This window comes from Mercenaria mercenaria, chromosome 6 (assembly GCF_021730395.1).
Source record: "Mercenaria mercenaria strain notata chromosome 6, MADL_Memer_1, whole genome shotgun sequence".
Lineage (NCBI taxonomy): Eukaryota > Metazoa > Mollusca > Bivalvia > Venerida > Veneridae > Mercenaria > Mercenaria mercenaria.
This window is the reverse complement of record NC_069366.1, coordinates 53,963,901-53,979,513: the sequence shown is the minus strand read 5'-3', so window position 1 is coordinate 53,979,513 and position 15,613 is coordinate 53,963,901. Positions and strand designations below refer to the sequence as shown.

General features: G+C 37.3%; 2 protein-coding genes across 9 annotated transcripts in view; one reads left to right on the top strand and one right to left on the bottom strand.

Annotated features, from left to right (window-relative positions):
• The window catches only part of LOC123548864 (lysosomal protective protein-like), a 51,553-nt gene that overhangs the window by 6,211 nt on the left and 29,729 nt on the right, over positions 1-15,613 (bottom strand). For all 5 annotated transcript variants that reach the window (XM_053545930.1, XM_045336472.2, XM_045336476.2 and 2 more), the window contains 4 exons: positions 3,496-3,644; positions 2,907-2,982; positions 1,722-1,808; positions 403-507 (listed from right to left, as the gene is read on the bottom strand). In XM_053545930.1, the coding sequence (XP_053401905.1) occupies positions 403-507; positions 1,722-1,808; positions 2,907-2,982; positions 3,496-3,644 (417 nt within the window). The remainder of the gene's footprint in view (positions 1-402; positions 508-1,721; positions 1,809-2,906; positions 2,983-3,495; positions 3,645-15,613) is intronic.
• LOC123536037 (transcription intermediary factor 1-alpha-like) lies at positions 5,893-11,598 on the top strand. Of its 4 annotated transcripts, none has more exons than XM_053545933.1 (3): positions 5,893-7,379; positions 7,752-7,837; positions 11,466-11,598. In XM_053545933.1, the coding sequence occupies exons 1-2, from the start codon at positions 6,140-6,142 to the stop codon at positions 7,778-7,780; spliced, it is 1,269 nt and encodes a 422-aa protein (XP_053401908.1). In that variant the 5' UTR covers positions 5,893-6,139; the 3' UTR covers positions 7,781-7,837; positions 11,466-11,598. The 4 variants fall into 4 exon arrangements, with proteins under 4 accessions (XP_053401908.1, XP_053401909.1, XP_053401906.1 ...); XM_053545934.1 differs by having other exon boundaries at positions 7,752-9,611; positions 11,466-11,592; XM_053545931.1 differs by having other exon boundaries at positions 5,893-9,611; positions 11,466-11,592.

Sequence of the window (15,613 nt, the reverse complement as noted above, 5' to 3'; positions counted from 1 at the left end):
AAATTTTCGAAGCCCTGGTCTGGAGACCAGTCTCAAAACATCTGACTGGCTGCTGCTGAAAACTGACTTATAACAGATCAATGGAATGGTTGCATTACCAGACTGGTATTGAGGAAATAAGTTTAAATTCATCTCTGTTTCAAGTGAATTATATTAAAATGGGTTCCTGCAGAAATCCTTGTTATACTGGTAACAAAATCCAAGAAAACAATTACTGTAACAGTAATTTTTCTTGTTGCTTTAATTTCACACACTGCTCAAATATTTCAGAATAACTAAAGTTTGGTCGCGAAAAAAAGACAAAAAATAATTAAACTTGTTAATTAACTGTTAGTTTTAGCAAGATCTTACAAATCAAGGGAGATACACGAAAAGATAATAAATTTTTCTCCCTATGCTTACCCTAATTGTGGTTAAAGTCAACTGTTTAAATTGTTTAACAAATCCTGCCACCTGCCGAGATCCCGTGCTGTCTTTCACAAACCATGCTTGACGTTCTTTCACAACCTGTAAAAGGAATTTTCGTAACTGTTATAACGTCTTGGTAAGGAAAGCCTTTTTGTAAAGTCAATTTGGCAATAAGCATCCAGTTAGCCCAATAGGTAGAATGTAACTTTTCCAATTAAGAAGTTTTAGGTTATATATTCCAACTGATGACTGACTGAAGATAATAGGTCTACCATTATTTGTTTTCAATTTGAGTTTTCTAGGGAAGTTGCCAAAATTACATGTAGAGAACATTTATAAGTGCTTTATACCAGCAAAAAATCTGAAACATCATTTAGGTTAACAAGCAGCCATATCATAACTGAAGTACTGTTGAAAAATTGCATAAACTCCTATAAAACACAAACATTTCCTTTAACAATCTGCTTGAGGGTTTCTGAATGATATAATACTGATATAATTTCAAACCTGGACTTATCTCAAAAGATTTATTTCTACTATATTCCCTAAATGACTATTTTTCATGAAAATAAAAACAAAAATTCTTTCATTGCCATATAAAGTCATATCTATTTTGCAAGTTGGCCACACTCATAAATAGGGAGACAATCAAAATCCCCTTGATCAAAATCCCCTCCACTGAAAAATGACAGGGTGTTACAAAATCCCCTTCATACTTTTGCAGGGGGTATCATAATCCCCTCTGTGATTTTTACTTATTTCATCAAGTTCAAATACAACTATACACAGTTTAAAAGTCTGTTACATAAAGCTCGTAAATACAATGCCTGTAGCAAACATAATTCAATTTGGGGCACTGATATCTATATATCTATAATGAAAATCACAGAGGGGATTATGATACCCCCTGCAAAAGTATGAAGGGGATTTTGTAACTCCCAGTCATTTTTCGGTGGAGGGGATTTTGATCAAGGGGATTTTGATATACACTCTCATAAATACTCTACCTCCCAGACTACTTCTACTTCTAAAGACAGCAAATTTTAACATCTCAAAATTGCCTGATTTTACCAAGTACTGTGAAATCACTGATATTCGTTGGGGACTAATTTTCGTGGATTTCGTAGTTGAGTCAATCCACGAAATTTAATCCCAAGGAACAAGTAAAATTCCCATTAATTTTATGTTCAAAAGTTGAAATTCACGAATTCATATCACAATGAAATTGCCGTTTGGACCAAAACCACGAAATTTAATGATTTTACAGTATATATACAGTGAAAGCTAAACAAATGAATTCTATAAAGTCTTACAGGTAGATTCAGTTTCTCCACAAACCATTCATCTCCTAGAAAGTTACAGGCCATGTCAACATCTCCGTTGTACACTAGCACCTTCTTCTGTAAATATATAAATAGGGTATAAGCTTAACTTTGTGCATACTTAACTGATACAACAATTTAAGACAAGACTTATTTTGTCCAGCTTGAAGTCGAGCAAAATTCATGTAGTGACTCCACATTAAAGAGTTGCCAAACTTTCAACGCATATTTAGGTGTTGTTCCTGGGTAGAACTACGAACTGTCCATATGCAAAATTAATTGAATAGCTTCTACAGAAAAAAAAGGATTCATCTCGAACAAGTCTTAATTCCACCAGCAGTACAGCTGGGCAGCTGTTTGCAGGTTGGACGATAACGTGATACAATTCCCAGTAGCGACTGATATCCCAACTTATCTTCAGTGCTAGGTGATTTACTTGGATTGTTACTGTTTCTTACAGTATCAGCCTAGACTGAATGCAGGGGAGGTAAATATGATTACTACCAGTGGCATTGGATTTGAGTGGAAAGAAGTTGTTCCTTCCATTCCAGGCAGGGAATTTCCACCACACTTTAGAGCAAGTTATATAAGGTAATTCACCCATAATGACAATGGTACTTTTCTTTCAATAACCCATTCTCCAAAATACAATTTTAGCAATAGCATGGAAATTCACAGTACTGTTGTCAGTGTGGGTCTTCTTCAGAGACCTAAACCTCTCATCATTGGAAGTCCTCAGACACGTATATGAGCCGTGCCATGAGAAAACCAACATAGTGGGTATGCGACCAGCATGGATCCAGACCAGCCTGCGCATCCGCGCAGTCTGCTCAGGATCCATGCTGTTCGCTAATAGTTTCTCCAATTCCAATAGGCTTTAAAAGCGAACAGCATGGATCCTGACCAGACTGCGCGGATGCGCAGGCTGGTCTGGATCCATGCTGGTCGCATACCCACTATGTTGGTTTTCTCATGGCACGGCTCATATGTTTGTTTCGTTCAACACATATAACATCAGCGTTTTTCCCACTATTAGGTAAAAGTTCTGGTCTGAGCATTTGGAAATCAGAAGTTTTTAGATATGGCACTAATTTTTTTAGAGTAAATGCTAAAAAATAACTTAAAAATTACATTATTGCATGATACAACAGCAAAATAAAGCAGAGTTAAACCTACCCCAGCACCAAGGACTTTCTGGTAAAACTGTGTCACATCATTGTATAGTCTAACATATCCCCCACCAACTGTTGCACTGTAAACAAATCTTAGAAAATTAATATGAAGTGAGATTCTCAGGAGAACTGAGCTATAAGTTTCTATCTCACAAGTTCCAGTCAAATTGATCATGCAAACATGTTATAAATACATGCAGACTGAGCCCAATGCTTTGAGTCTGAAATTAGACTTCAATATTTTAATGAATTTTTGCTAAGGCTACAAATTCACCTTGACACAACCAGAGTCACAGTACATCGACTTTGATTTAAAAGGAGTTAAAGTAAATACATGATGACTTTTGATGCAACTTGAAATTTTTGAGACAGCCGAATTTAGAAATAAGGGAGTCTGATATAACGAGTTCTGCCTATATAAAATTTGGACAAAAAATGGTATTATAATATATGGGCCTGTGTCCCTACCAAATGGTTCTTAAAGTCACAAGTAACTATTCACTGGCTGAACAACAGAATTTCATAATGAAATTTCTAGCTTTAACTAGAATATGTTGTAGTTATTCTTGGGTCACCAAAGATTAAAACATTACCTGCAGACATCCCAGTCCTGAGCAAACGGCGAGATATGTAACGCTGTCCTCACAGGCCCAGTATTCATATAACTGATCACATAGCCGTAGTCTAAACAAGGGGGAGTCAATCTCACTGACTCTTCATATTGTTTATGTAACTTGATTTGCTGAAATTTAAAATGTGTCACCATCACAGACTGGTTTTTGATAAATTATTTCTTATGTGCAAATCCATCTTGTTTAAGAAAAAAAATGAAATGAAAATTGGCAGTAGAATTTATTGATTAAATGATAGATATAACAAAACTGAATTAAAAATAACAAAGTGGGAAATGAAACAGATGACAGAACAATAGTAGGTATTTTCATGTATGAAATATTGAGAATAATATTTGACTAAAGTGAAACAAGGAATAAACAAAAATATATCCCCGGCAATTAAGAACGAACCCACAGACAGTCGAATTTTTAAAGACACAACAACAATTACTGTAATTTCTGAAACTGTTTACAAGGATATTTTTATTTTGGAACAGGCAATTGTATTTCCAGATATCTGGATGTGTGAATCAGATACATGTATTCTAGTAATAGAAGTATGACACAGTAATATCATATAATTATGATCACCAGAAAATGCAACATACTTTACATATCAGGAATGAAACAGTAATATATTGCATAACATGGCTATGTTTTATCTCAGAATAATATAATGTACATGTAAGGAATAAAACTTACATACATTTCATAACAAGGCAGATGCCTGTCTGGGTAAAATATCATACTGTACATGTCAGGAATGAGACAGCAATACATTTCATGACAAGGCTAACAAATATCTGGGCATAACTCATCTGTTTGGAAGTGGAATTTGCTATGGCATAAAATTAGGACATAACAAGAGGTCCAACTGAGCCAAAGTCACTCATCTGAGGAGTACCATGACTTTTACACCTTGCTTGATGTTTGGTGAGAACCCATTAAGCAGTTCACTAAAACTTAGGTAAAATTTTTTTTTCTAGTTTTTATTGCAGCAGCCCCTAAAAAATGACCAAGTCAAGCAAGGTGAACAAATGTGAGAGAGTTCGATACAAGACCTGTATCAGTGAAGACCCGTCAAGTGGTGCAAAAGAAAAAGTCAATTAAAGATTTTATATCTGTAGCCTAGGCAGCCCCCTAAAGGGGCTAAGCAGAACCATTTCAATAAGCTTGAGAGGAGAACCTATAAGGATACTATACTGGCAAAACAAGTGAAGATCTATCAAATGGTAATTGCGAAGAAGTTGTTTAAGACTTTTTCTATTTGTAAGTTTGGCGGCCCTTAAAAGGAGCCAAGTGGAACCATTAGAACAAAATTGAGATAGGACTTCACAAGGATTCGACAGCCCATAATTGGTGATGAGTCTGACGACCCATTGAGTGAATCATGAGACAAATTTTTTAAAGGTTTTTTTTTTTCTTTTTTAGTCCTGTCAGCCCAAGCAGAGCAATTTCAACAAACCTGAAAGAAGGTCATACTTTGGATGGAACAGGCCAGGTTTGGAGAAGCTGGTTTAAGATTTTTCTATTTTTAGCTCTTGGGCCACTAAACGGGACCTTGCAAAACAACCAGATCAAACTTAACAGGATCATACAAGGATGCTACAACCAAGTTTGGCAAACATTCATAAAATGGATCATATAAAGAAGTTGTTTAAAAGTTTTTACATGTTTAGCATTTGAACAAATTTGAGAGCGGTCCATGCTAGAATGGTACAGACTAAATCTTGAGCAATTCCAATCTGTAATTTCACAGCAGAAGATGTTTAGGATCTTCAGTCTTTTAGTGCTTTATATTGTATGAAATGTGTTTAATTTTCAAAGTTCAGTGTATCAGCAAGCTATAACCATTTTCATTTTATAGTTTACTTTACACTCTACACTCCCAAAAAGATCTTCCTACAGATTCTTTTTTATACCTTTTCTTTTAATATCAGTATCATAAACAATCAAGCTACAATGATTTAGCAAAACAGAAAAAAAACCTCTCCTGAAAAACACATAAATTCGCGTTACAAGGATTACATTGGTGTCGCCTCAGTGAAGATATCATGATCGTAGATTCCATATGTACTGAGACTTCATTTTTATACCAATGTGAAAATATCTGGGTTGTGATCTGACAGAGAAAAAAAGTTATATAAGTAATCAATTAATAATGAAAGCGTTTGAGCCGTGCCATGAGAAAACCAACATAGTGGGTTTGCGACCAGCATGGATCCAGACCAGCCTGCGCATCCACGCAGTCTGGTCAGGATCCATGCTGTTCGCTTTTAAAGCCTATTGGAATTGGAGAAACTGTTAGCGAACAGCAAGGATCCTGGCCAGACTGCGCGGATGCACAGGCTGGTCTGGATCCATGCTGGTCGCAAACCCACTATGTTGGTTTTCCCATGGCACGGCTCATTTTGAAATTTACTTAGATAACTGGACTTTGGACTCTTTATCAGTGACCTGCATTCAAACAAGTGATATCATTATGTCTTATCTATGTATTCAATAAACATAGTTTTCCTCTGAATTGAAAACGTGGATATTATTTAACCAGAGAAATATATTTTTCTCTACAAGGTATAAATCCATACATCCGCAAGTTATAAATTCACAGTATATCATAGCTATGGCAGTGTCAGGAAGGAAGATTTCTGATTTTCATGGGTCAATATCTAGAGGTTCAGCAGAGGACTTTGACCAATGCTGTGAACCATGTCTAGCTCTTGGTCAGCATAAAGAAGCTCATGGACTTTGTGTGGAGTGTCAGGAATATTTTTGCAAGAACTGCTACATTTACCATCAACAGATAAAAGCCACAAAACATCACCAACTACTTGATAAAGAGAACATGGAAAACAATAGCGTAGATCTTGCAGTATGCACTGAGGAGTATCACATTCACAAAAATGAAATTGTCAAGTTTTTCTGCACTAACCACGAAGCTCTTGGATGTACTGACTGTATAACACTGAACCATAGAGTATGCAAGATTGACTATATACCTGATAAGTGTGCAGGTATTGGAGATCGTGATGAGTATAAGGAAACACTGAGAGAACTGGATCAGAAGTTGAATGATATTGATGCTGTGATCAAGAAGGCAACACTACAAGACAAGGAGATAGATTCCTCTTATGACCATGTTGTTACAGAAATTGTCAAGTTCCGCAAGGAGATAAATGATCGCTTAGATCAACTACAAATGAAAATTCAGACAGATGCTGACAAAAAGATGTTAAACGACAAACAAACAGTCAAGAATGTGCTTGATACATGTACTGCTGTTTCTTCAGATATCAAGAAATTCAAGTCGAGTCTCCAAGACAGCAAAACTTCTCAGCAGAATGGACAACTGTACATCATGATAAAACAAGCTAAAAACAAAATAAAGTTGGACAAACTGAAGACTGCTCAAGAATCTTTAGATCAGACCAGCATTAAATACACCTTCCAGAGAAACAAAGAATTAGAGAACCTTACAAAGCAAGATATATTTGGGAACTTGAACCTACCAACTACTAAGGTGTCTCTGGAAACGAAGAAAGAGTTTGATACTTTAACTCACAGTGGAGATATTAATGTAAGAACCAATTCAGATGTGACTGAATGCTCAATCACAGGATGTGCAGTTTTGTCAAATAACAAACTTGTGCTGGTTGACAAGAACAATAAGAAACTGAAAGTTTTGGACATGTCAAGTAAAGCTGTGACCAAGGAGAAGACACTGGACTCAGTGCCATGGGGCATTGCTACAGTGCCACCAGACCATATTGCTGCTACAATACCAAAGAAGAAAGAGATTTGGCTAATGGAAACTAGAAAACTGAAAATCATTTGCAGGATTCCAGTTAAAGGAAAATGTAAAGGTATAACTTATCACCAAGGTCATTTCTATGTGGTTTGCTGGGATCCTTATAGACTGTTTATAGTAGACACAAAAAGTAATTTCAATAAAATATTTTTCCTGCATGGTAAGATATTTACCAACCCAAACTACATACTGATAAGACCCATTATTTCTGATTAGCAAATAATGGTTTTTATTTTTGCGCACGAAGTGTCGTGCGTACTCATGGTTACTGGTGGTGTAATTCATTCGGATGTATTCGTATATTGATAGTGCAAACTTCCGTTTCCGATTTCTTTCAATCTCGTGCTATCCAACGGACAACATCGCTTTTCAAAGTTATAAAAATATCTAAGTAAATCTACGTTATATACCACCCTTCTTGATATAGAATCATGCCGGGCAGAGGCAAAGGCGTGAAGAGGAAAACACGAGCAGCAGATTCTGAAAATTCTAGATTGCTACAGCCAGATCCAGGTAACTCTAATTCAAGTTCTAATGTCATTGATTTTGAGGAAATTATGAGAGTTTCGGGTATTTTACCCGTTCCTAATACAGATGCAAATACTGAACAAAACAATTTGTTTGAAAATAACATTTCGGATGGAAGTAATCAAAATGACGGGTGTGGTGGTAGCGACCAATTTAGGTCAGGTCAAATCTTGCCCGAAACAAATAATGCAGAAATTCTTGAGAGTCCTACACATATGCATGAATTTAATTCGTCTGCTTATCCTTTACTAGGAGCGCAACAGAGCGTTCAATTGTCAAACGTCACGCCTGAATTAGTTCCCTTAGCAAATGACGATATCGCGGCGCACGTGCCATCATCATTAAAACAGCTGATCGCAAGGGGCGAGTATATAAATTTAGCCTTGTTGTTGAAAGGTGCTATTGAGCTAGCCGACTTTTATAGCCAGGGTAGCATTTTGCGCATAGGATCGGATGGTAAAATCGAAACTCAAGCGAAACAGTGCAAAGACAAAATAAATAGCATTGAAAAATGGACCGACGCTTTTTTGATTTACGCATCCATTTACCTGTCATCGCACGTAGAAAAAACATATGAGATTTTGCATTATATGTGGTTGATTAGGGAGTGCGCAGCTAGGCAAGGCGGTTTGTCATGGAGAGATTATGACGAACAGTTTAGGGTAAGACAGGCTATCAGACCCACATCTTGGGCATCAATTAATAATGACCTCTGGTGGAGATGCGTACAAACTAGGCCGCAGTACTTGCCATCTGAAAGGCCGGCAACACCGCGTAATCATCTTTCATGTAATCCTTTCAACGAGGGCAGGTGTACCTGGCCAATGTGTAGATTTCCACATGTATGTTCCAAGTGCGGTGCGTTACACGCAGCTATACACTGCCCAAGAAACAGAATAAATAATACATCACAATTCAACAATTACCCTCAAAACTCTCGGACCGGAAATTTTCGTTTTTCCAATCCCAGGGGACGTGGCGCATTCAGAGGTCAGTTCAGGGGTCAGTTCAGAGAGCCCATTAAAAAATAAATCGGCGAGGTTGGCTCAAAATTTAGATTTGATTAACTTAGCTTATACGCCAATAAATTTGTCCGCATTGCGTCGTTATTTATCAGAGTGCAAACATAAAGATTCTGAAGTTTTGTTGAGCGGTTTTCTTAATGGTTTTAATATGCATTACGAGGGTCCGGTAGCGTCCAGGGAAAGCAAAAACTTACGATCTGCTTTATCGAATCCTGATATCGTTCAGCAAAAATTAGATAAAGAAATAAACGCTGGAAGAATGGCCGGCCCGTATTTAGAAAAACCTCTTTCAAATCTCATAGTTTCGCCTGTGGGCCTGGTACCTAAGAAAACTCATGGGGAATTCAGACTTATCCACCATCTTTCATTTCCAGAGGGAGAATCAGTTAATGACTATATTGATACAAAATTTTGTTCCGTGACGTACACTAATTTTGACGCAGCAGTGACTATGATTCAGGAATTTGGCAGACACTGTAAACTTTTCAAAATGGACCTCAAAAATGCATTTCGCTTGTTACCAATAAGAGTGCAAGATTTTAAATTACTTGGTATAAAATTCAATAACTTTTATTATGTAGATAAAGCCCTCCCTTTTGGCGCATCTGTAAGCTGCAAAACATTCGAACAGTTTTCAACCTTCTTGGAATTTGTCGTTAAAAACAAGCTGACGTCAGGGCAGCTGATTCATTATCTTGATGACTTCTTGGGTGGAGACAGAACAATGCCTTTATGTAAATATGTCATGGATACATTTACAAATTGCATGAAGGATTTAAACGTACCGTTAGCAGACGAGGAAAACCGAGGGTCCGTCTGAAATTATTGTATTTTTAGGATTAACTCTTGATTCAGATAAAATGCAGGTGCGTATCCCCATAGAAAAAATCGAGGAGGTAGTCGGTAAAATTAAAATCATTTTAGGCAAAAACAAAGTGACTTTACGCGAAATGCAATCCCTCATTGGTTCGCTTAACTTCTGCTGCCGGGCAATTGTTGCCGGTAGACCGTTTTGCCGGCGTTTAATCAATGCAACTTGTGGCCTATCTAAGCCATTTTATCACATCAGAATCAATACAGGCATAAAGCTGGATTTGCAAATGTGGCTGTCATTTTTTGAAAACCATAACGGCATCTCCGTTTTCCATGACAGATATTGGTTATCGAACTCGGATGTACAATTATTCACTGATAGCGCAGGAGGAAATGGGCTTGGTTTTGGCATCTTTTTTCAAAATCATTGGTGTAACGCAAAATGGCCAGAGTCGTGGCATGCTGAAAAAATTACTGATAATATAACGGCTTTGGAGCTTTTCCCAGTTTTAGATGCGATAAGTATTTGGGGACAAGATTTAAGGAATAAAAAGATAAGATTCAATTGTGACAACGAGGCGGTGGTGTATATTCTTAATACATTAACGTCAAAATCAGACCTGGTTATGTGCTTAGTTAGAGCTCTCACACTGAAATGTTTAGAGCTGAATATCATGTTCAGAGCAAAGCACATTCCGGGAAGTCGGAATAATATTTGTGATGCTCTATCTCGATTTCAGGAAACAAGGTTCAGAGAACTAGCCCCCGAAGCAGATTCGTACCCGGCACCAGTCCCGCAGTATCTCTGGAACATCTTCAGCGTACAGCAGTAGTTATTATGCAGAATAGTCTAGCAGCAAATACTTTTCAAACTTACAATACAGCACTTAATGTATTTTCTAAGTTCAGAAATTCTTATAACTTTGGTGAACAATGGCCTGCAACCTCACAACAAATCATTTTCTTCATTGCGTACTCGTTTCATAAAGGGTTGTCCCCAAAATCTGTAAGAACTTACATTGCAGGTATAGATTATTTTCATAGAATTCATTCATGGCCTCCTGTAACGGATCATTTTTTGATATCGAAATTATTGGAAGGCTGTTTTCGTTTACGGCAAACAAAAGATATAAGAGCACCCATCACAAGGCAAATTTTGTCTAGTATTTTGACAGAATTACCAAAAATTTGTTATAACGTTTACGAAATAAAATTGTTCACTTCAATGTGGCTGTTGGCTTATTTCGGTTTGTTTTGGATAAGTGAGTTAGTAGCATGCCACGCCGTAGGATCAAGTTATTGTATAAAACTCGAAGATGTAGAAATTTCACATGACAAACATTTTGCTGCCCTAACTTTGGGCAAATTTAAGACAAATCAGTACAGCCAGCCAACTATATTAAAGATTACAGCGGAGTCAGATCCGAAATTTTGTCCAGTTCAAGCACTGACAAGTTTCCTATTAATATGTCCTAAGATGGGTGGTTCTTTATTCTGTCATTCTGACGGGAAGGTAGTAACAAGACATCAATTTTCTTCAGTTTTACAAAAGTGTATTCTCAGTGCAGGCTATAACAGTGGGCAATTTACATCACATAGCTTTCATATAGGCAGGGCAACAGATTTGGCAATTTTGGTATGCCAGTGTCGGCTATTCAAAAAATGGGTCGCTGGTCGTCTGACGCTTATAAGTCATATATTCGTAAATAAATACAAATTATTTTCTATCCTGCCAATTATCATACTAATTATGTGAATTTATTTCTGCTCTATAGATATCTGGATTATTGGTGACTCGCTGCCTTATTGGGCTGGCGTGAGAGCCCAGCAGTTAAGTACCCCAGACCTGAAGGCACCTGCGGGTATCAGGATTGGCTGGTGGGGCATACGGGGGATGTCCTGGGAAGACTTTCGCCATTCGATAGAAGTAAATGTCTTGCTAGGTAAACCTCCTAAAATGATTCTTATACATTTAGGTGGTAATGACATAACCAAAATGCCTGTATCAGAATTAAGAGGGATAATTCAATGTGAGGTCACATATCTAAGGGAGGCTATGCCTGATTCCAAACTAATTTGGGTAAATATTTTACAACGCCTGTCATGGAGAACCGACAAATACGGAATTCAGGAAATTGAGTCAATCAGAAAGCGAATTAATCGCTGGGGTAGGCAGCAGGTCAGTCTTCATCCGCAGCATGACATTGTGTCCATTGATATTGACTATAAAACACCAGGCTTCTTCAGAGACGATGGGGTTCATTTGTCAGACGTAGGACTCGCCTTTTACTTGAATGCTTTAATGATGCCATTATAAAGAACCTATAAATACTTTGGTCCGTGTTAGTCATAATCAATAAAAAGTCATAATTGATTTCATATTCGTTAGTTAATTGAATTAGAATTTTTGGGGGAATAAATTTTACAAATTTATCGTGGCGGCAAAAATTCAATTGGTTGTGCGGGGCGTGCGGGCGAGCGCACGTTGGAATCATTTTCCATAATTTTATACGTTATTTCGTTATGTAAATTGCGGCTGTCTATTATACTTTGGTTTCTCCATTGGTAGTTGGTAGCGGTTATTTACATCAAATCTTCTCAAATCGTTACAATCTCAGTAATACTCATTGCCTCACATAAATCACCGGAGTCGATTTATCGTGTATGTACACAACCGCCAGTTTGTCCCTGTAAGTAGTAATGTACACCTTCAAGTTTGTCCGTTTAAGTATGCAAATGCCATTATGTCCGCATAGCGTCCACGCCCGCTAGTCTGTATGATTCAGGTAATAATGTATACAAATGCTAGAAAGTCCGTGATATCATGTAATATCGTATACATATGTCGGTTGGTCCGTGTTAGTAATGCTGCCTGTACGTGTCTGTATAATGTAAACGTTTACGGTGTAAAAGTATGTAAACCCGTGTATAGGGTTACAGCATTAAGTTATGTAAACCAGTGTGTAGGTTTACAGTGTGTAAAGTTTGAAAACCCGTGTGTAGGGTTACGGTGTAAAGTCCTGTAAACCCATGTGTTTTGCTGGTTGGTTTAAGTACGTGAACAGGGTTTTGCCCATGACAGTGTTCGGTAATTCCTAGTTTCTCGTGCGTGTGTACTAGGCAATGTGTTTGTTTAACATTAAATTTGAAATTATTTGTTTACGCGTGCGCTTGCTCGCTCGTCCCGCAGCAGGTTTTCTTGGTACGACAGTGTGACTCCTTGAGTACCTTTTCTCGCGGCCATTTCTGCCACACAACTCCTATCTACTAATCAAGCGTTTAGGTCTTAGATCAATGTGTACTTTTAATACCGTTCGTTTTATTGACATTAAATTGTGTAATTGGAACAACATGTTTTTAAATGGTTTATTAAATGTGTAACATGAAATCCGTTGTTGTTACTTCGGTAGTCATAAAATAAGACCCATTATTTCTGATTAGCAAATAATGGTTTTTATTTTTGCGCACGAAGCGTCGTGCGTACTCATGGTTACTGGTGGTGTAATTCATTCGGATGTATTCGTATATTGATAGTGCAAACTTCCGTTTCCGATTTCTTTCAATCTCGTGCTATCCAACGGACAACATCGCTTTTCAAAGTTCCCACCCACCACACCCTAAGTTTGTATCTTAATGAATAGTTAATTAACAATCACATCATGATTGCTTTATATATTAGGAAGCTAAGAAAATGTTTGTTTCTTGTCAGATGTTTGGTTTTACACTTTTCTGCTGCCGAGTTTTGTATGCTTTCAGTTTGAAATTGATTGGAATAAGTCATAAGCACCAAATAGCCAGCACTTGGAGATACCAAATAGCCAGCACTGGGAGATAAGACAAACGGCACTTCCATGTAACAGTGACAGTCGGAAGATACTGAACGTACAATATCTTGACGCTTTGCTAGCTACAAGAAGTATTGTCAGAAAATCTTCAACATTGGAACTACTTTAGACAATTAACTGCGTTAAACTCCCATATACAATACAGGATACTTATCTATCTACAACAGCCGATATTAGTATTATCACAAACTGTTACTTTAGAATTGCGTTAGATGTCGTGGAGAATATTCCTGCCGTTTTTTAATCACCGATGTTCAGTTACTTGGCACTTAACAACTTGTAGGAAGTGATGTTAGAAGAATACTCAATCATTGAACTACACTATAAATTGTCTAGAAGTGTCTGCATTTTATCATTGAGGTACATTACTTTGACGGTTAATCAACTGCAATATGTGATGTCATAAATTGTCAATATTGGAATTGCTGAAACATTATGTGACTGAGTTTGCTCTAATCAGTGCTGCAATTTACTCTTGGCGATATTGAGGTTTGTTGGAGTAACATGTAACGTATGCGACAATTGAACTTTTTAACACGAAGGTGCTGGTGCAATGTACTCGTATTGCATGTGGTGTGCTAGGAAAGGAACTCTCTTCATGTGCAAGGGTTTATTTTGAAAAAGTGACTAATAGACATGGAAGTTTTGTTTTGGTGCAATGCATGTGATTACGATAAGGCTATGTTTAACGAATAGTGAATTTCTCATTTTTGTCATGTATTTTGTAAAACACTTGGGTGGTTATAATTTAGTATGTACAAAGTAACTTTATGACATATAGGCCTTTTGGATATAATGTGTGCATTTTTCTCAGACATCTGTTTTAAAATGTTTGTTGTATGAATATGTTTGAATTTTTAGCGGATTGCTTTGCATTCCTGCTTATTGTTACGTAGGGTTGCAGGCAGATTTCGTAATCTTATGCCCGGTATCTTAATTTGTGTTTTTGACCCCATTATGTATATGTGTGTGTATATATATATACATCTCTTTAAGGTAAATCGTTTTACATCAGTAAATTGATTAATTGGAAAAAATAACCAACAAAGCATACTGTCGCGAGAATTTAAGGCTTAGCTGTGGGACTATTGGACAAGCGTGTTTTATATTTCGTAATTTCAAGGTTTTGAAAATCTGTACATTCAACGTGTAAATTGCGGCTGCCGGTGACATTTTGGCTCTCCATGGGTCGTCGGTAGCAGTCGTTTACATCAAATCTTCATCAGTCATTTTTTCTATCATTCGGAATCATTTTCCATAATTTTATACGTTATTTCGTTATGTAAATTGCGGCTGTCTATTATACTTTGGTTTCTCCATTGGTAGTTGGTAGCGGTTATTTACATCAAATCTTCTCAAATCGTTACAATCTCAGTAATACTCATTGCCTCACATAAATCACCGGAGTCGATTTATCGTGTATGTACACAACCGCCAGTTTGTCCCTGTAAGTAGTAATGTACACCTTCAAGTTTGTCCGTTTAAGTATGCAAATGCCATTATGTCCGCATAGCGTCCACGCCCGCTAGTCTGTATGATTCAGGTAATAATGTATACAAATGCTAGAAAGTCCGTGATATCATGTAATATCGTATACATATGTCGGTTGGTCCGTGTTAGTAATGCTGCCTGTACGTGTCTGTATAATGTAAACGTTTACGGTGTAAAAGTATGTAAACCCGTGTATAGGGTTACAGCATTAAGTTATGTAAACCAGTGTGTAGGTTTACAGTGTGTAAAGTTTGAAAACCCGTGTGTAGGGTTACGGTGTAAAGTCCTGTAAACCCATGTGTTTTGCTGGTTGGTTTAAGTACGTGAACAGGGTTTTGCCCATGACAGTGTTCGGTAATTCCTAGTTTCTCGTGCGTGTGTACTAGGCAATGTGTTTGTTTAACATTAAATTTGAAATTATTTGTTTACGCGTGCGCTTGCTCGCTCGTCCCGCAGCAGGTTTTCTTGGTACGACAGTGGTGACTCCTTGAGTACCTTTTCTCGCGGCCATTTCTGCCACACAACTCCTATCTACTAATCAAGCGTTTAGGTCTTAGATCAATGTGTACTTTTAATACCGTTCGTTT

Excerpts from the sequence above, each read along its gene's own strand:
- LOC123536037 (XM_053545931.1), top strand. The coding sequence starts at position 6,140 with ATGGCAGTGTCAGGAAGGAAGATTTCTGATTTTCATGGGTCAATATCT.